This window comes from Schistocerca serialis, chromosome 9, assembly GCF_023864345.2.
Source record: "Schistocerca serialis cubense isolate TAMUIC-IGC-003099 chromosome 9, iqSchSeri2.2, whole genome shotgun sequence".
Lineage (NCBI taxonomy): Eukaryota > Metazoa > Arthropoda > Insecta > Orthoptera > Acrididae > Schistocerca > Schistocerca serialis.
The window spans coordinates 259948405-259970659 of record NC_064646.1 but is presented as its reverse complement, the minus strand read 5'-3'; the positions used below and the strand labels follow the sequence as shown (position 1 = coordinate 259970659).

The 22255-nt window shown below is 37.4% G+C and overlaps 1 protein-coding gene across 3 annotated transcripts in view; it reads left to right on the top strand.

Moving 5' to 3' along the window:
- The window catches only part of LOC126418929 (coiled-coil domain-containing protein 6), a 61356-nt gene extending 40744 nt beyond the window's left edge, over window positions 1–20612 (top strand). For all 3 annotated transcript variants that reach the window (XM_050085957.1, XM_050085955.1, XM_050085956.1), the window contains exons 8-9: window positions 6983–7161; window positions 18813–20612. In XM_050085957.1, the coding sequence (XP_049941914.1) occupies window positions 6983–7161; window positions 18813–18995 (362 nt within the window). In that variant the 3' untranslated portion in view covers window positions 18996–20612. The remainder of the gene's footprint in view (window positions 1–6982; window positions 7162–18812) is intronic.
- Window positions 20613–22255: the final 1643 nt, after the last annotated feature.

The following is a 22255-nucleotide window of genomic DNA, read 5'->3' as shown; positions in this document are numbered from 1 at the left end:
TTGTGTCTTCCACATCTTTGAGTGATTTTTCTGAATTTTTTGAAACAAATGTTTTGTATGTCATCTCTGTGCCTGAAAATCATATTGTCCTGATGGGCTGTCATGTCTACATCAGATTTTGCTATATTGACAAAGAAATCATTGAAGCAGTTCGACATTTGAACGTGATTTACAATAATATCACCCTGAAACCTAATTTGAGAAATGTCTTGACTTTTAACATTGACCCCCAACCCTGATTTCACAACAGACCAGACTGCCTTTGTTTTATTTCTTTGTTTGTTTATGATTATACTATTTGCCACTTTTTTGCTGCCAGTATCACTTTTCCAAATATAGTCTTATAGCACTTAACATAAGTTACAAAATTAGGTTTTCTGTTTACTTTGAGCTCATTGTGTAGCTGTCTTTTTCTGGCACTTGAAATTTTTATGCCTGGTGTAATTCAATTTCGTTTATTCCTGGCTTGCTTTTGATAAGATTTTGGGGGAAATGTTTCATTGAATGCACCCAAAAAAAATTTAGAAATTTATCAAAATTTTTGTTGCTCGAATCACAGTGGTCTAAAGGCCAGCTTATAACACAACTTATCACAAAACAATTCTAAATTTTCTTTGCTAAAATTCCTTCTTATATAGGAGTCAGATTTTAGTTTCTCTGTTTCTGGGAGCTCTGTAAACAAAATTGAGTGATCAGATATCCATAGATCTAAGCAGAACTTCCTTGTATCATCAAACTGATAATTTGTAATAATATTATCTATGCAGGTTGCTGAGTGTAAGTTTTCTCTAGAGCACATAGTAATCACTGCTTTCAATTAATGTATTTAAGTTGAAGTCTCCTGCAATCACAATATTTCTCTTGCTTTCTTTTTTAAGTTTATCTAAGATATGTTGAAATTTTTCTAAGAACAATTTAGTAGCAGATTTCCCAGGAATTCTGCAAATTGATATTATCACAGTATTTAAATCGCACAGCTCTACACAACAGCTTTCAAAAATGCATTCTTCATTCAGATAACTAAAATCTTCTTTCACTTTAAAGTATAAGGAGGCATGCAGTAAGATGCAAGTGCCCCCACGAGATTTCTTATTTTTACAAAAGCTGCTGGCTGGTTCGAAATTACTAATTCTATTTAGAATATATACACATTTTTTTGTGAGCCAGTGTTCGTTTGAGCAGACTATCTTTATGTTTGCCAGTTCAGAAAGTATAACTTGCAGTTCATCAGTTTTAGAGTAACCTAGATTTGGACATTTTCCTGCTAAACTGTTCATATTTAGATGCATCGAGATAGAATTTTTGAGTTTGTTTATACTCCATTTTAGTCAAAACAACAATCGGCTCCATCTGATCCACCAAAGTAGCTGGATGAACGGGTCTCTTGGTTAATTTTATACAATAGTTTATTAACCTGTAACAAGCAATTTTGAAAGCTTTTGAATATTCACGTTGAAAGCATAGAAGATTCAGTCTTGTTTGTGTATAAAGTATACAAATTAGGCCATCAAAACATATTGATTTAGTGCTTACCTTCAGCAACAACAATAATTATTGATTATTCAAACACTCAGTACTCAACACTACGACTGGACAATGCCAACACCAAAGATTACACCTCACAGGAGACTGACACAGTGAAAATTGCCAGTAATGGAAGCAACAACTGAAAGCAGTATTTCAGCAATGTATCACTGCTGTGTGGATAGAGCCTTAAAAAACTATGGCTGCTTTACAATGCCGATGGCAACTGAAGTGACAATGCATATATATACACCACCAAGCATTGTAGGGTTAAAACATTCTAGACAACATAACATTCCATTATGATCATTTAGATTTTATTATCTTAAGAGCATTTTCTGAAATTTTATAATATTTATATTCATCATCATCATCATCATCTTGGACAGTTTCCAGCCACTGGCTGGGTCTGTCGGGAACACAAGCCTCTCCATCGTGTTCTGTCTTTCCACCATTCCCCCTCTTCCACCTTCGTCCAGTTCTCTCCCCTTCTCGTCACACATTCCTTCACTCCCTTCACCCATCTATCTCTTGGTCTTCCCCTGGGCCTCTTCCCCTCCAGTTGCAGATCAAACATCCTCTTTGGAATTCTTCCCTCATCCATTCTCTTCATGTGTCCATACCACTGCAGTCTTGATTTTTCTATCCTGTCCTGTACTGGTTCCTCCTTTAGTCTTTCCCTCACATACACATTTCGCAATCTGTCTCGTCTTGTTGCACTCAACCTGCTCCTCTGGAACTTCATTTCACTAGCTTGTATTCTACTTTTGTCGCTTTTGTGCATTACCCATGTCTCACTTCCGTATGCCAATATGGGGACAAAGTAGGTTCGGTATATAATTACCTTGGATTTCTGTGGCACCTCCTTGCTCCAAATAAGCCCCCTAATGCATTTGAAGAACTGCCCTGCTTTTCTGCACCTTTCATTTATTTCCATTGCGTTTCCCCCCTTACTTTCAATCATGCTTCCCAGGCACTTGAAGTTCTCTACCACTTGTAGTTTTTCCCCTCCACAAGTTATATCCACATTTGGCCTATTCTTCTTCCTTGTTGTGACAATTATTTCACTTTTCTTTGCAGAGAAATGCATTCCATATTGTGCTGCCGTTGCCTCCTATACATCTAACTGCTCTTGCACCTCCTCCTCCCAATTTCCCCATAACATCAGGTCATCGGCAAAAAGCACTGCTTTCATTTTATGATCTCCAATTGCATCTGATACTTGCTGTAGGATTTCATCCATAACAATAATAAACAATAAAGGCGAAAGTGCACTTCCCTGTCGCAGCCCATTTTCCAGCTTGAACCATGCAGTACGTTCCCTCCCCACTTTCACACAACTCTCACTTCCCTCATACATTTTTCTGACTTTTCGTGTTATCTCTTCATCTATCCCTTTTGCATTCAGCACATCCCAGAGCTTGTCCCTATAGATACTGTCATACACCTGCTCAATATCTAAAAAGGCCATGATTAAGTCCTTCCCGTACTCATAGTGCCTTCCTGCAGTTGCCTTACCGCAAATATGAGGTCCGTTGTTGATCTTCCCGGTCTGAAACCATACTGCTCCTCTTGCAGTCTACTTTCAATACTGCTTCTTATTCTCTTCTCCAGGATCTTTTCATAGATTTTTCCACAGTGGCATAGCAGGGTGATTCCTCTGTAGTTCTCACATCTCCTTTTATCCCCTTTCTTGAAGATCGGGACTATAATTCCTTTCTTCCAATCCTCAGGAATTCTGTTCTCCTTCCACACCACCCTCAGCACTCTGTATAGCCACTGGGTTCCTACTTCTCCTGCTGCTCGTATCATATCCACTGTTACTTCGTCCCAACCTGGTGCCTTGCCCCCTTTCATCCTCTTTATGGCTTCTTCCACTTCATTCCAAGTTACATCATCAATTTCCCCACTATTATAATCGTCTGCTGCCTTAGGCTCTCCATCGCTGTTAGTTACCCGCTTGATGGCATTCAACAGATCTTCAAAGTACTCCTTCCAAATCTTTTTGAGCTCATGCATTTCATCCACAAGTCTTCCATTATTATCCATGATCCTCAGGCACTCGCTTCTGTCGTTCCTCTTATTTCTTACCATGGTGTAAAGTACTTTTTTGTTCCCTTCACTGTCCTCTTCTAACATTCTTGTCCATTTTTCCATCCACTTCTTCTTCTCCGCCCTTACTATGGTCTGTGCCGCTTTCTTGCTTCCCTTATATTTTACCCTAGCTTCCTCTGTTCGGGTCTCGAACCATTCTCTGAAGGCTTTGTTCTTTTGAAGAGAGGCAGTACTTCGAATGAACATTATATTTATATTCTATACTGTAAAATAAAAAAAGAAATTTAAAAGCACTTGTTAGCACAGTTACATTCCCTAAACTGCAGGAAAATCTTATACTATTAAAAGACACTATAATTACACATTTTTTGATTTAAAACTTCAAATTGTATTATTTTTTTTGTATTTACCGATAATCCATTGTCCCTACTTTTGGATAGGTATTTTTACATCAATATGCAAGGTCCAGAAATTAAACAATATGATTTTGAAAGCTTAAAGCATGCTATTTCCAGCTTTTGTAAGAAAAAGAGGGTTGAACAAGACACAGTTGAGATATTGCGCCCCCCCCCCGCCAAAAAAAAACCCTTAAAATTTGCATATAGAAAATTGTGCCAGGTGCATATCTTTTCTTCTAGGGATCCAGTGTTAGTTAAATATGATCCACTTACAGACATCATAGGTAGGAATAACCATCTGAAGTTTTGGTGTAGTTGGTTCATATGAGCAGTAGCAGTGGTGGGTCAATGTATGTTAAAGCAAATGACCAAATGTGTGCTAGAACTTTTAAAAATAGCCTTGCAAACTTGGCACATCTGCAACTTCGTACATGATGCGAAGGTGAGTAGCCTCTCTTTAAAATCCCTTAAAAATTCAACCACTGAAGATACTGGACAGAAATTTGGTATATAACCATCAAATGGGACCTTCACATCAAATTTCATTAGATTTGGAGATGGTAGAGTGGGGAAACGTTTTAATATTGGTCCCTTTGACATGGAATGACCCTGCGTGCAGTCATTTTCTGGTAGCGGGCATGTGGCTTTCTTCGTACTCCACGCCAGTCTGTCACATATACACAACTTAAGAGAACCATATTTGAAGAATACCTCATTTATTAGCACTAGTTTGCTGCGTAAGTTCATAGTGTTTTTGTTTTGAATGAAGGTATTCAGATTGCTGTTGATTTATTTATCGATTGTCGGTTTTTATCTGTAATTCACTGCTGCTATTTGAGTTTACATATTATCATATTGTCATTTGGAGATAGTGGGTGAAGCTGTGGGTACTAGAAAATGGAGTGCCAAGTGGAGAAATTAGAACATATCTGACATATTCTTCTGTTAGAGTTCAATAGAGGTATGACAGGACTGGAAGCAGGCAGAAACATTTGTGACATGTAGGGGGTTAATGCCACTGGAGGAAAGCATGGCAAGAAAATGGTTTCTCATTTTGAGGAGAATCTTTTTGACATTAGTGACACTCCACATTCAGGAAGACCTTTGGGGTTTAAAGAAGATTATTTAAACGCATTAATCCACAATGATCCATGTCTGTGTGCTCAAGGACTGTCAGATGTGATGAACTGTGATCATTCTAGTGTCGGGCGACATTTGCATGCAGTGGGAAAGTTCCAAAAATCTGTTTTAAGGGTACTGCATGTTGTATGCCAAAATCACAAAAATAAATGGATGGCCAAATGTGCATCTCTGCTTACTCGTAATCAATTTTCTTTTGAATACCACTGACCACTTGTATCCGATATCATTATTTGGTGATGAGAAATTGTGTCTTTACGCTAACATAAGGAAAAGAGAGGAATGGTTGAACCCAGACAAAGCAGCATCTCCCCATACAAATACATGTGTGCATACACAAAAGATGCATCTGGTGGAACAGCAAAGGTGTGGTGTGTTACAAATTGCATCCCCGAGATGTAACCATCACTGCTGAACTGCTTCTCTGAAGTGTGATCATCACTGCTGACATTACTGTCAACAACTGAGACGTCTTGCAGACTCCGTCCAAGAACAACAACCAGGAAGACTGTGTTAAGTGATGCTACTCCACAGTAATGCCCGCCGCATTCTGCTAGACTGACAATAAGCACTACATAGGAGTTGGGTTGGGAAGTCTTTCCACATGCACCTTATTGACCTGATCTTGTATACCTAGCTCTCCATCTTTTCAGTTTTCTATCGATCAACTTCAAGGAACTTCCTTTTTGAACTAAAATGCCCTCTGAACATGGCTCGATGAGTTCAAACCACATGATTTCTCCAGTTATGGGATTGGAAAGTGGCCCCAGCACTGGCAGTCTGTTGTAAATAGTCAAGGAGAGTATATAGTTGATGACATAAACCCTGTTATGTGTATCTGTTGTGTTTATTAAACTTTTGGAAAACTCTACGAACTTGGGTGCCAACACAATATTTTATTATTATTTCATGTTGTTTAACTGACAGTCTTTGATACTGACACCATTTTAGTAGAATTGTGTTTAGGAGTCTGTAATATACAAAAACCTGCTAACTTTGTGAGATAAAGCATTTTTGTCTTATTATTTAAATTAATTTTTCTTGTTCAGAATCACAATTTCTATGTTTATTATAATAAACAAGAAAATATTATGTCCACTACAATCGTCTTCCTGCTATCTTCTTATGTTCAGTGGCTTTATTTCAGCATCGGAATTTGTATTGGATAGCCCATAATGTTTGGCTGTTTTCACATTTTTGTGTGTCCAGAAGAAGAGTCATATGTAATTTACAGACCATGTGCTCACAAAATTAGACGCAGAACAGTAGCTATATTATTGAAAGTATAAGTAGAAAAACTAAGTACAAATTTTACTTACATGGAGTATTTTTTTATGCCAAATGTGACACATTCACTTTCAAACTTCTTACAGATGCGAGGTGCACTATAGGTGTTCAACAATGGGGAAAAAGAACTTATCAGTAAAGTATCCAAAGCATTAATGAAGGAATAACTGTTTGCACAGACCCAATAATAGATCTAAATTCACGAAAATTAAACATAATCTGTTGTTTATATGTCAATGTACCCACTGAAGAGTTAAATGTATTTCTTCCTTGCTTCTTTCCCATCTCCAATTGCTGTAGCTTATCCTTTATCATATTGTCTTTGCACATGCTGTTCTTTTTCTGTTTATTACAGACTGAAAGTGTCAGTGATTTGTGCCAGCTGCATATTGAGGCTTCTTGGAAGTGAACAGGTCATAGTAGGTTACATCATGGATGTCTCTTATGCCTCCCATGTATTTTATGTAATTTTTCATTCACAGATTTTGTGTTATCTGGGGATTTTTTATGGACATTGTGACTAATTTCAGTGCCAAAGACTCACTCTGAATGGCTCTAAATATTTGCTGTTTCTATAGGTGTGACAAGTTTGGTGGGGTCTCGAAATGACAATTCCTTTGGAGGCACTTCAACTACAGGATCCACTCCCGCAGGGCGATGCTGCTACGTGTGTGGCCAGCCCACATTTGCTCCATTACCTGTCTGCTCGACAGGTGTAATAGCCTCATCCACGCCCCTTGTACCTGGTGGACCCCAGGTAAGCTCTCTTTGTTTAGTACAACTTATAAGTGTAAACATAGAATTATATTATTTAAGAACTTTTAAAATTAAAAGGTATGGTTGAAGTTCTTGGCCTGACAGAGAGATCAGAAATGTATTATTAAAGTTTCTTGTTTTTACTAACTTTGTAGTCATCACACAATTATTCTTAAGTTGGTGAAGGTACATTAGTCTGCTCCTTCATTTAAAACAGTTAAGAAATGGACAACTTAATCTAGTTGTGCCCATGAAGGATGTCCCTTAACTGCAACCACATGTGGGCGCAATGTAGTATTCAGCGATGAGCACTGCTATGAAATGGCTGACACCATAGCAAATCAGAATAAAAAGGATGGTACAGTTTACTTGAAGAATAACTAATAAAGCTTTGTCTATGAAGGGTGCCACTTTTTCTGAAAGCTAACCTAAAACAGATCTTCAGATAATTCGAAAAAGAATCCACCGGTTTTGTGGGCCATGGCTAAGTTGAGTCTGCCGCTTAACACCAGAAATGAAATGTGAAGGCAGTCGATAGAAGCAGTAGTTACTTTACATGGTAAAGACCAGAAGTGTTATGGTCAGTGTCTTCTGGCATTTAAAAGAAATTTTTGTTGATTACTTCGTACACACAACGTGTGCTCAAAAAAATAATGAAGTTATTTGCTTTTTGGAAAGAATTTGGTCTATTCTTCTCTGTGTTGTCCCCTTTAAAATAATCCCCATTAGCCATTATTCACTTCTTACAGCTTTCTCCAATCCCCAATTAAGTATTGGTGATAGCTCTTAGCTGTCACTGTGATGTGTTTTTACTCTTGCCCATGCTTGTCAAACAATGGCCCTTTGATGTTGATGATGATGTACTGGAGCATTCAGGGTGCCTTATCATCTTAAACATCCTTCTTTGAAATGTGTACACCACTCATAAACCCTTGCTTTTCTCATACCAGATTCACCAAAAGCAATGCATAAAATTTCTAAATATTTGCTGCACCTAATTCCATCATTATTGCAAAATTTAGTAAAATTTTGTGATTGATTTTTATATAAAATAATACTACGTATGTAACCTTTTTGGCAGCTGACAACAGGCTGAATACATGATACAACTGACACTGTACAAATACTTTTCAGATGTGTATACCAACAACACAGTGACAAGAAATTGTATGAAATTATAAAATTCATGAATGGTACTTTTTCAACACACCTTGTATAGGTAACTGGTAATTATAATAGGGGAAGGGGACTAGACTGTAAAAGAAAAAAAAGTGATGAATTTCCAACACGTGCTCTCTTTTTGGCAAAGGTGCTTTAATATTGGCAAAACTGAGATATTTTATGTATGAAGTGCGCAAACATATTCCCTATATATTTAACATGGTAACCTCTTAACTTCAAACTACTCCTACATCTAAAGAGCTTCATAACTGAAAAACATTTTGAGTACGAAAAAGAGGTTGTGCTAGCCTCAGATACAGTATAACCCCACTTTTATTTTCCCAGAATTAAAGTTTTCCTGCCATTTATGACATTTTTTTTTATCACTGCTATGAAATTTGCTATGATCACAATATTAATTCGCACCCAATTTTGTATTTATAATTTTCGGTGATTTATGCTTTATTAATCAGTGTTTGTGGAGGGGGGACTGGCATAAAAAGATGCTGGCATGGCATTTGCTTCAAGTAGTGTACACAAAAATTATGTGGTTAGTTTCTTGACACCAGGGTGCTCTGCTCTACAGGTGAATTAGTAGAAGTCAGAACCATTCGTTATCTCCTCCTGCTGCCAGGCTCTAGTTCAGATTTCAGTTATAAATAGCCATCTTCAGTATACTCTCATCAGTATATGTTGTGTACTGCCTGTACACCAGTGAAGTTGTAGAGAGTCATGTATTGCTGAGAGTTTGTTGTATTATAATTCTCTCAAATGCACTGAAGATGGCTGTATGTAGCTGCAATCTGGACATGCAAGAATAATAAAAAAAAAAACCAATGATATTGCGACAGGTAGCTGTATTCCAGTCTTTCTTTAAGTTGTACTCATTGTGGCAGCTGATGGGAGTAATTAGGTTCGTTTGAATAAAGGTATCATGACCAATCTCAACTGTTTTCAGGATTTCTCTACTGCAGATGTGCAGCTTTGTGATTGAATGCATATTTCCCATGTTTTGTTGTTTGACCACTTGTTGTGCTAGTTGACACTGTGGTCCTCGTTGTGTTGGTCAGATGTCTGGTTTAAATGATGAAACACTGCACCAGTTACGTTTCTTTCTTTTTTTTATGCATATCGATTCAAGTTTCAAGAATTTATTCCCACTCTCAAATGCAAATATTTACGGTAGTTTTTTTTTCCCACCTGAGGCGCAGTACTTTTTAACCTCAAAAAGATGACAACAGTGTAGAGACGTGGAACAACACATGTACAAACATCACATAAAATACTTCTGTAAATATTTGTATTTGATAATCGGAATAAATTCTCTAAATGCATCAAGCGAAGTGTGAAAAAATACATAAGTGATGTAGGGTATCATTTTTTAAATGATGAATGACACATTGCAATTTTTTTATCTGGTTTCCCAAAACACCGACAATGAATGAAATTAAGTCAAATGTTTCTACTTCCCAGATAATTACCGGTTCCAGTTATGTCAGTGGCAAAACATAGTACAAAATTGAGATAACCTTTATTGGATAATAAACGTGTCCCCAACTAGTATTTTGATGCCTATTATTATTATTATTATTATTATTATATAATACATTAACTGTGGAAATGCAAGGGAGGATCTTGTATGGCAATTTCACTGTTTAAAAGTCACTGTTTAAAAATTTATTTCCCACATTTTACATTTTCCCATATTTTACACCATTTCTTTAAAGTCCCTTGTAAAGTGTAAAAGTGAAGTTTTACTATATACTCTTTGCAGACTTCTCACAATCTCATTCCAAGGATGTGTTCTATTCATTGGAGAAACATAGTAGTAAGTGCATTGATATTAAATGAAAACGGTCTTTGAATGAATTGTCACCTAACCCTGTAGACTTCCAGTTTCTCAATATTTAAAATTTAAATGGCCCCAGTTCCTCTCACAAAAAAATTTCTGGTTCTTGACAATGAAGCTTTGCCTTCTCTAGTTCTCTTTTATCTATCAAATCTGAAACTTTTTGTATAAACTTCAGCTATGTGTCTCTTAATTTACATCGTTTACAAATGACCAGGTTAGTTCAATGTGTATATGCCCAGGGAAAAACAGAAAATCTTGGAGAAACTCAAGAATTTTTTAGAATTTTGGGAATTTTTCATTGTTTTAGATTTCTGAGAAATTTTTGTTACTTTGACCAGTAAGAATTGATACTCTAACGAAGAATTTTACTTCAGCTCACTACTGCAGAATAAAATATAAATGAGAGAATTATACGAAAATAAAATGTTAGTTGCAAAGAAAATGCACCATTTAAAACAGCAAAACACAGTGCACACAAAAGCGTGTGGAGAAATAGGCCGCAGATAATCCGCTTACGGGTGATTGTCTACTATACTAATTTAAGCCACAAACTTTTCTCGTTTGAATGTTCGCACTACTTATAGGGGTGTTGGTTGCCTGACTACACAAAGTGTCCGATGAGCTGAAGAGCTGCTGTCATTGGCTGGCAGGATAATGTGACATGATTAGCTGACAAAAGCTTATCGTGCAGCCCAATCTTGATTTCAGTGAAACTTTTCCAGTTAATAACGGGGTTGGTACAGCAATCAGTATGCATGATATGAAGAAACAAGCAGTCTTCGTTGCAGTGTGAATATTTTATTATTATTTCCCATTGACACATTTCACCTCTATTTATGCACTTTCAAATTGGCTTGCGAAGAAATAAAAAAAATTCACAGTAGTGGCATGACCCCATTTAGTGAGATTTGATTATCAATAAAATATTATAGAACTGATATTTGGCAGTATTTGGTATGTGGGATATCACACATAGAATATTCCGGTAAGTAAATGCCCCTTGTCAAATCTTTAAAAACACTATGTGGTGTCCTACAAAATAGAATAAAACGGAAGATGACTGAAGGGTATTAAAAAAAAAAAACCCACCTGTTTTGTCCCTAAATTGACAACCGTTACTGGAAATAAGAATGAAGCAGCAGATTACCTTATTACAGCACGTGACACAGTCCAGTGCAAACCAAATGGTATTAGGCCTACAGTAAATCTTTAAATCATAAATATGCTGGAGGTGTGCATATTCAGGTTGCACACGTCTCACTGGATATGAAAACATATAAGGCCCCTAAGGCTAGTGCACACAGCTCTTAGCTGATGGTGCCTGCAGGCTGTAAGCTAAGATAGTGTTCAGTTTCTAAATCTTGTCATAACAACAATCAGTGACAGTTATTATAAATGACTAGTGTTCTAAATATTTGCTGACATAATGCTTACATTAGTAGCCAGAATAATCAGGGCAAATGAACATTACAAACTAATGTGTATGACCCCTCTGTTGAAAACTTAGCTAAATCGGCGCAAGAGCAAGAGTGCCAGTATCAGTTGTATGTCACAGTTTACATTGAGTGCAAATACAAAAATCAGTAAACTTAGAAAATTAGAAATTTAAAAAGATAACTTTTTGAAAAAAGTAGTAGGTGGCACAATTCAATTATAAAGCATCCAGGGCTTAGCTATTATCATTAAACATTGCTCTCATAGTGACATAATACACTTGGGTCTTTCCAGCCAACTGATCATTTTGGAGCTGCGTGTCTGTTTTCCTTTTGTGATGCATTAAATGCATTCGCACTTGTGAATAAGGACAACCATCAGCTGTAGAATGGAATGATTACAATGAAAATTTGTGCTGGACCGGGACTCTAACCCGGATGTCCTGCTTATCGCAAGTGGCCGTCATGGCCAGTCCCGTACTTCCATATGTTACCAACCATGCGTCTACAACCCGTACTCATACATCCATTATGTATATTCCCACACAGGTCAGATATTGTACTTGAAAATAGCTTGCCCGGTATCAACAGATAAATATGATGTCTCGGTGTCTGTGTTATTCTCATTGTGATGCAAAGTTCCTTTTGACATGCGTGCCTGCATATCCAAAGGAACAGGCACTTTTGGGTCTGGCCATGAGTCATGCACAGATAGCCAGATGGTAGGGGACCGTTTGCGATTAGTGGGAAATCCGGATTAAAGTCCTGGTTCGGCAGAAATTTTCATTGTTGTCATTACATTCTGCAGCTGGTGGTTGTTCTATTTTGCAATTGCAAATGCATTTAATGTATTTCATAATGGCTGTAGTCACTGCAGTGCCTGTTCCTTGCATGTCCAAAACAACTTTGCATTGTAATCAGAGTAACACAGGCACTGCAATATGGTTTCTCCTATGTGCTTAGCTATTTCCCTTTCTTCCAGGCTGTTTAAGTTTTTTTTCCCTGTTTGAGCTTAGTGGAGTATTTTTAAATTTTGCAACTTGGGAGAGGGTGTCCACTGGATTTCAGATGTTCTGCAAAGGCAGAGTTTGGCCTTTTTTATTTAATAGGTCTTTTTGAAATCCGGCTTTCAGTAACCTGCCATTTTGGCCAATGTACACAGCGTGACATTAGTCTCATTCGAGCAAGTACACATCTGAGCTTATGTATTTATCTCTGGTCATTTGCTCATTTCGTATGTACATATACTGAATATTGATACCTCCAGAGAAAGCTATTCGAAAATCTATCCCCCGGAAGAGTCTAGCCAGATCATATAAAAGTTTCCTAAAAAGGGCAAGTGTACATAATAGTATCTGCATCAGAAGGGCTGTCACACATTTTTGCTCCGTAGATTTGGTTTGCAATGGAAGTGCTGTAGCCATTCTTAATAACAATATGTTTGAGCTTTTTACGTTCCTTGATGTTGGCTTAGTCACTAAGAGAGAACTCTAATACCCGGGGAACCGTTGCTTTAAAATAGCTGAGTTTATATTGCCGGAGGTGGGGTGATGCGTGAATAATGAAGTGCTTCGTGGTTCATTTTCTCAAAATGTCAACATGAAATTTATTACCTATTAAATGAAGCCACAGATGAAGATAATTTAGCACTTCATCTTGGTCTATGTTCTCATGGATGGACACCATTTTTGGATGGAGCGCATTGAATTCATTGGTCAGTGTAACAGTCTCAGAAGCACCGTCATTAAAGATAACTATAATATCATCAGCATAGCTCAGATAAAAAAGGATTTTATGACCCGCTGGTGACTTCTGACTGAAAAAATTTTCATTTGTGGTGGTTCACAAGGATGTCTATTAGAAAACCGGCCCAGCCAGGCAGCTATCCATAGCGAGTCCATCAAATTGATTACAAATGTGATTATTCAATGAAAAGCAATTGTGTGACGTGAACAGTGGTAGAAGAGAAAATACCTCAATTTCTCCTGTAGTCATGCACTTCTTATTAATTAAATTTCCTTACATGATGAGATGGTCTCCTCCAGGGGGTCCAGAGAGAGGTTCACTTATAAATTTAATTTTTTAATATATTAACGTCAATAGGCAACATGCTTGTGGAAATGTCTGACTGTAAATCAGAGTAAAACGTTCTTTCTGATTGCCTTTCATAAAAAAAAGGTGGGGGAGGGGGGGGGGGGGGTGCGGCAAGCCGAAAAGTAATACCTCAGAATTTTTTATTCTGCTCACAATATTGGTTGAGTTATGAAATGTCTTGCATATCACTTGCTTGACTTTTCAACTAGGCTGATGCATGTTGCAACCTTCTGCCACTAGAGGGCTCTGAATTGTTGTGTATAACATGGCGGTGTGTAGAATAACTATTTTGGTGCGTGAGAAACAGTGTGCTGTAATTGAGATAAGAATTTGAAGAGTTTGTACACACATGGAGCAGCCTCTCCATCATGACGATGCCGGACCACACATGAAAACTGAGACATCTGCAACAATCGGACACATTTGGTTCAGTATTGTCAGCCATCCTCCTTATAGTCCCGACTTGGCCGCATCCTATTTCATCTGTTTCCAAAACTTACAGAAATACCACCTTTGAGGACTTTGCTTTCATAGTGATGAAGTAGGAGTGAGGTGGCAGAGGTGAAGTGGCTCTGGCAACAGTCAGACATCTGCAGTATGGTATTAACAAACTGGTTTCTCGTTGGTAGAAATGTGTTCCTCGCCCGGGTAACTATGTTGAGAAATAAACAAGTAAGCATGAAGTAAAAAGATGTAGAATATTAATGAAGTTTGTTTTATTTAAAAAGCTTGAGAGTTTTCACATAGCAAATTTAGAAGCATTACTTTTCAATAAATCTTTGTACATACTCATAAGTATTTGAATTAGAGACTTTCACTGTTTTGGAGAAAGTTGATTGTACACAGCATTAAATGAACCAAACTTTGACACCCCGTAGGCCCAATTGTCTGTTGCCAGACATGAACTATCTTCTCTTTCAGCTCTATTTTGGATGCAGAGTATTATTGGCATAGCTGTTTTTGACATTACCAACGTGATATTCTCAATAGATTTCATGTTGGGAGACTATGCTGACCACTACTGTCTCTGGAAACTTTGATCATCCAGACATTACCATGTAATAATCGATCAATGGCAACTGACATTGTCACCTTGGAAATTAAATGGCCCAAATGTGCACCAGTAAAATAGTCCCTAGCATTCTTCATTATTTCCTTTTCAATTATTTTACACTACAGTGTACCACTGACTGCACCTGTACATATTTTTATCCTTCCATCTCCTTTGGAACAAAAGGCACCCCACACTATAACACTGTCAGAACTTTTTGATTTGAATAACACACTCACAATACTTTCCTGTCTATAAGCCAGCATCACTACCACACAAACTCCTTTTTGACAGAGAAAATTACCCTGTCCCAGTCTTCCACAGTACCTTCATATGCACTGAAGCCTGTCTGAGATGGCCTGAAGCCTGTCTGAGATGGCTTTCGTAGGGGTTTTAGCTTTCTTGTGCTTTCATTAAACTCTGAAAGTTGTCTTAAGCAGTGTTCAATGTGAAATATGCTTCTAAACATCCTCTTCAAATTCGGAAGGAATTTGATGTGAACTCTTTGTTCTCTATTTGCTGGGATATTTACTGAACTGCATAGTCAGAGACTTGTTCTTCTTATGACCACATCTGTGTTAGAAGCTTGATATTCCAGTATCTCTCTGCTGCTTAAAAATATTTCCTGCTGTTTGGTGATAAGTGAATAGTTTCTTTTCCATTTCTGCATTTGAATTTCTTGCATTTATTTATTTATTTATTTTATTATTATTATTATTATTATTATTATTATTATTACAAGGTATAGAACTTTACTTCCGCCGTTTGCCATTAGGTGGCGACAACGGTAAGCAGTGGTCGAAAGAAACAGATTGCAGATGTTAGGCAGTTAGCTTCAACCTTGGTCAACATAATCTCATGCAACCGTTAGTCGATTTGTGTCTGAATCATAAAGTTGCTCTTGTTTGAAAATGTCAGTTTACGAGGCCAATTCTCATCATTTGCGGGATGTGTTACTGTTTTGTTTCAGTATGAAGAAAACAGCGGCTTAGTCTCATCGAATGCTCTCATGTACGTCTGGTAAGGATGCTATTAGTAAAAGAACATGTTGTGAGTGGTTTCAGCACTTCAAGAACGGTGATTTTAACGTCGTAGACTGGCGTAATGGTTGAAGAGAGGATGTTTTCGAAGATGCAGAATTGGAGACGTTGCTGATTGAAGACTTGCATCAAACTCGAGAAGAATTGGCATGATTAGTGGGAGTGACAAAGCAAGCCATTTCAAAAACACTCAAGGCTATGGGCATGATTCAGAAAGAAGGAACTTGGTTCCCGTGTGAGCTGAAACCAAGAGACGTTGAATGGCGTTTGTGTGTTTGTGAACAGTTGCTTCAGAGGCAGAAACGGATGGGATTTCTGCATCGAATTGTGACCGGGGACGAAAAATGGGTCCATTACGATAACCCTAAATGCAAAAATATCATGGGGTATCCTGGCCATGCTTCCACGTTGACGGCCAAATCAAATAATCACAGCTCCAAGATCATGCTCTGCATCTGGTGGGACCAGCTCAGCATTGTGTACTATGAGGCGTTAAAACCGAGTGAAACAATCACAGGTGCTCGTTATCAAATGCTATTAATGCGTTTGAGCAGAGCATTAAAAGACAAACGTCCGCAATACAGCGAGAGGCACAATATAGTGATTGTGCAGCACAACAACGTTTGAGCCCACGTTGCAAAACATCAAAACATACTTGGAAATGTTAAAATGGGAGGTCCTAGCCTACCTACCGTGTTCTCCAGACATTGCTCCCTCTGACTATCACCTGTTTAGAGCAATTGTGCATGGCCTGGCTGACCAACACTTCCCATCTCATGAAGAAGTCACAAATTGGATAGATTTGTGGATCGCTTCAAAAGATGAACAATTTTTTCGATGCGGGATTCGTGCATTGCCTGAAAGATGGGAGAAAGTAGTGGCCAGCGATGGAAAAATACTTTGAATGATAAATGTGTAACCAATTTGTTTCATTAAAGCCTCAAATTTTGAGGGGGGGGGGGGGGGGGGGAGAACGGTCGAAGCAAAGTTTTACATCTTGTAAATGGCTAATGTTGTTCCATGTTTTCTCGGTGAAATTGTTCCTGTCCATAACCTAAAACAAAAAGTTTTGGCAACATGTTCTTCAGGGACCTTCTACAAATATTTAAAACCATAGCAACATTATAGTAGTGGTGTTTAACAGTGGAAGGGAAAATAAAATAAAATAAAATAGTTGAAACTTACTGACTTGTTTTAACTCTGGATCAAAGGGAAAGATTTTTCACAATTTAGCACAGAATGTGGCAAGGGAATACTGTTATGCCATATGGTGGCGAAATAGTAATTTTTTCACGCAGGCACTCTTTCCAAATTATTTAGAAACAAGAGGTTAACAGCTTGTCAACCAGATTTTCCATATGTGTTGAGTTCACTTTATATCTATTTCTCTTCATACAAATGAGTATTACAGTAGAAACCCGCTAATCTGGTATCTCTGGATGTTGACGGTGCTGAACTACTAAAGATAACATTATATGGAGTGTAATAACAACGAAAATAATCAATTATTGATAATATAATATAAATGTGTAGATAAAAAAATCTACTCACCAGTTGATTGTGGTCAAATCATGGTTGCGTGACACACGGTACACAATGTCTCAAGTCACGTAGGTTCATCAGGTGTCTGAGGCAACTCGTGGAGAATGTTGGTGCTGCAGAATGTGAATCGTTGTTGTCATTACTTTTTCAAACATTTCCTATCCATTTTCCCTACAGCCCAAAGTTTAAATTGACATTTCTTACTCAGCTGCACCTTTCTTACTGTTACTCTTCTATTTCATGTCTTTCTTCTGGCCAATTAAAACAAATGTATACAGTAATCCTGAAAGTTAGAGATCAAAGTAGATATGCCAGCTTGGTTGGGGGTTTTCTGTGCCCAGGGGCTAGGTGTTTTTGTCATCATCGTCATTCGTGACAGTGGCTAGATAGGACTGTGTAAAAATAAAAAATAAAATAAAAATAAATTGGACTGTGAAACAATTGGGACTTTGTATGGGTGCAAAGGACTGTGCAGTTTAACGCCCCACAAACCAAACGCAGTCATCAAATGTATGTCAGCCAGCTCGTTAGTAGACACTTTTGGGAAAAATGTCATTTGTAGACATAAATTTCCTTAATTTTTAATTATTTCATATCAGTAATGGAAAGAAAGAAAGAAAGAAAGAAAGAGTACAGATGGAAAGACATAAAACTTTACATTTTCATCATGTTACTATGCAGAAGTATCTTACGGAGTTTCAGATACATTGTCTTTGAAATCTGTGTAAGTTTCCAACGAACCAATGCTATGACACTTTGTCGAGGAATTAATTTTATAACTGTTGCTGCACTTAGAAAACTTGCTATTATTTTCATTTGAAGTGTAAATTTTTGTGTTCTTACTACTATTCAGTTTCCCATACTCAAGTTCTTGTGGATAAAGTAATCTGTTGCCAAATGTGTTCAGAGTTTAAGTGTGTGCAATGCTATTGTTTACATTGGTTCATCCAGGAATGTAAAACTGGAGTTAGTGTCAATAGTTAGTTTATTTCAAGAGCACACATTAAATAAAGCACTATCACCTCAGTTCATTTGTAGCCTACGATGTACAACTGAAGATGAGGCACCGACTCTCATACTGTGTCCTGCAGAAATTATTAATAAACTAAATTATTATAGTTAGATATAAAACATCTTTATACAATTGTACAACAGCTAATCACAACCACAGCTTGTCTGGTGTTAACGTGTCTGCTCTGATATTTTAATTATCTTTCTTCATCACAGTTCATTGCTGCCTCATTTTTTTTTTTTTTTAATCAGTTCCTCGTATTCTTGCTTTATGGAAGTAGGGTCAGCCAACTTATAACCTCAAGTTCAGTATTAATTTTAAGTAGCACTGTTTTGGTATTTGTATGTCGTGTTGATCATTTCTTTTCTTGGTATTTGTATTTGCTATTGATTATTCCGTTTCTTCCACAGGTTTTTAAATTCCTACTTACAAATCCCAATAACTTAAAAATTATTTCTGTGCTTCAGGCTGGACGGAGGCCTTCTGAGCGGTTTATAAAACCTGCTGTGCCAGTCCCGACTGTGCCAACAGTAGCTGTCGGTGGTCCAGCTCCCACTCCAATTCCGTTGCAGGCACAACAAGCACAGAATCAAGCACAGCAACCTCCACGCAACTCGTCACCACTGCCTATGGAGTTGGGAAAGAGTTAGTGTTGGTCCTTACAACACACTTCGAATGCTGAGGCCAATACATTATTGTCTCTCTTTTTTTCATGTTAAGAGGTTTTCCAGCCAAAAAATAGTAATCCTATTGTTGTAGCTGATTTCTCAGTTGCAGTTGGTTTTCCTATAAAGTTATTGGTGTAACGTTGTTTGGTAATAATGGGATGTGTAACATATCCGCATTCTGTGTATGAGAAGGAAATTTCTTTGAGGAATGCATTGTGGAAAGTTTTCCCAGTTTCTCATGTTAAATTTTCTTGATTTACTGCTGTTACAATATGAAATTTTTAGATATAAGGCAAAAATATGTTCCCCTCTGCTTCTTAACCATTGAGTGCAGCATTTGATGAAAAGATGTTTGAAATGTCTTTCCAGCTCTACTGTTACTTGTTGGAAACTAGCTTCTTTCTGTGTAAGGACTTGGTGATGTGTTCAGAGTTTTACATCAGGTCTCTGTTCCTAACATTACCTGGCCCACTGAGTGTAACATTTTACTAAAGTGAGAAAGTGTCAAAATGAATGTATGCGTGGGTGCATGTGTGTGCTATAATCTTGTTTTTGCTGCATATAAACTGATGCTAGCTTGAGTTGTCTTCACACTAAACCTGTAGCAAGAAGATGGCTTTGAACAGTTGTGTGCTTTACATTGTATTTGAAGCGTGTGACGCCAGATAGCAACTGAGCTGGGACTTTGGGATAACCCCCTTTTTTTCTTTGTAAATTGGCTTTAATGCACTGATACAGTGAGAGTTGCTTGGGTTTTTTTTAATAACAGAAATTATTTGGCGATAATTCTGTTTTTGTTTTACTGGATTGTGATGCATCATTTTGACTGATAAAACTTGTGATTTGCATGTGTATTGTGTGGATGTGTGTGAAATTTATGTTACATACTAATTTAAGAATGTAGCAGAGTAAGCTTTAAAAGGCCATTGTATTTTTTTAGCCATATTCAGAAAGATCTGATGAAAGTTTATAGGGAGGGATTGTGGGCTTGTTTATTGTTGTACTGCTAAAACCTATTTCTCTTGGGGTGCTGTGTCCTTTTGCAGTAGGTGGCAAATCGAACAGGGTGTGAAATTTTATGCTAAATACTTATCGATGTTTAAGTCTCCTTCCCAAGAAGCGATGTTTTTTTTTCACATTCCAAAATGTAAAGAACTTGAACTATGTGTTCTCAGATGTTGTTCCTTTTAAAGGGAACAGTTGTAATATGATTGGATCTTTATTTTGATGTTAATTGTCATTTATAAAAACTGTGAAAAGAATTATGTATGTGTGAATATATAACCCGTTCTTGCACATTTATTTTTCTAAACTTTGTTTCTCCTCTTCAGGTGTTTGACACATGTATGAATTTTTGGCAATTATTGCTGTATACTACTGGATATAATCCCTAGTCATAATTTTTTGAGATTATTGAATTCCAGTTGGAGTCATATCTGCAAAACATTGAATTATTTGGTAACCAGTACTTTATTTGCATTTGTTTACAATTGTAATTGCTTTAGCCCTCAACTGAAAATGTTAACCCACATATTGCTGTTGGTAAAATATGTTTATAGAAACTCTTCATCAATAAAAAGAATTGCTTTGGATTATAAATTGGCGTAGATTTTTACTACTGTTTACTACGCACATTCTCTTCTTTCTCCTAACACCAAGATTTACAAGGAACGAAGATTCATCATCAAATCTTGTGCAGTCAATGATTTGTAATTGTTTGAAAGTACTTTCACAAACATTTATAGGGATCATTCTAAAAAAGGAACATGAATCACGGTGGAATTGTCTTGTCTTGTAAACAGTAAAGGACATTCAATTTATTTAAAAATTGCAAATTCTCTAAAAAATAAAACACATACAGTTGATGATATTTCCAATAGAAAGATTTATGCAAGAGATCTTGAAATATACCATTGAACAACAGCTTTTAAAGAAACACGCTAAGAGATGATGTTAATAGATATGTTTCATTGACGACATTTTAATAAAATTTCTGTGACAGTAACGTGCATGAGAGAACAGTAATATACTTTGGCAACAGTATAGTTATTAACTCTCAGTTTTTATAACAGCAGTATTTCTAAATTAATAGTGCCATTTGAAATTCTCACCAAATTGTAGAAAACAAAGTAATGCCAGTGAAGTAGTAATTGTTTATAAAAGGCATTGCGTTATGTTAATATTACCTGGGGAAAAGGCACAAGAGAGGGACATAAAATGAGTTTTTGCAGTGTTAACAACGGCACAATGCATCCTCAATGAGCACTGTTATGCAACAGGATTCACCTAACACTAAAAATTTGCTTCATTGTTGAGGAATTGTGTTTAACAAGATTAAAAGTCAGCTGCAAGTTATTAGCATCTCACTTGTGCCAACAATATTATGAAAAGAATAGTTGCTACGCACTACATAGCGGAGATGCTAAGTTACACACACACACACACACACACACACACACACACACACACACACACACACACACCAGACCTCAGTCTCTGGCGGCTGTACCCAAACTATGAGCAGCAGTGCGTGGTGGGAGAGGCAGTTGGGTGGGGATAAGGAGGATGGGGTGGGGAGGGGGAGGGATAGGAGGGTAGGTGTGGGAGGTCAGTAAAATGCAGCTAAGGCGGGGTTGCTTATTTGTCCTTGGTGCAGACAGTAAACAGAATATGCAATTCTTGACTGTCATCACACCCAACTCTGTGCTTGAAAAGAACCCTTTGCCTCATTAAATTCATAACAACTCTCTGTATTGGGATTATGTCTAGTTCCTGACTTTTTCCTACAGTAGACAAATGTTTAAAGAATATGCTCTTTAAATTTTTTCTATTCCAATAAGTGTGACTTGTATGATTTTCTAAATGCACGGTCCACTCCCGTTAATGTGACCATCACCTATGTTTGACATCAGCATGCAAGAACCACTTGCAGATATTAGGTGGCAGCACTAGCACTGGAGAGTGTATAAAGCATGTCAGGGAGACGCACGAAACAGTTGCAGTCTCTGTCATAATGCAGAAATGCAGTGATTTATCTTTCAAGCCAACATTGGAAGCATTGCCGAAATGACTAAGTCTGTAAACTGTTCGTGCATTGCTGTGGTTAACGTGTACTGTGCATGGCTAAATGACGCTATGCAAAACTGGCAGTGAGGTAAATGAAATGCATTATGGGTCATAGATGACGGGTGAATGACACCTGTTGGAATGTGTGTGGGTGAACAGGCATACACTGTTGAGCA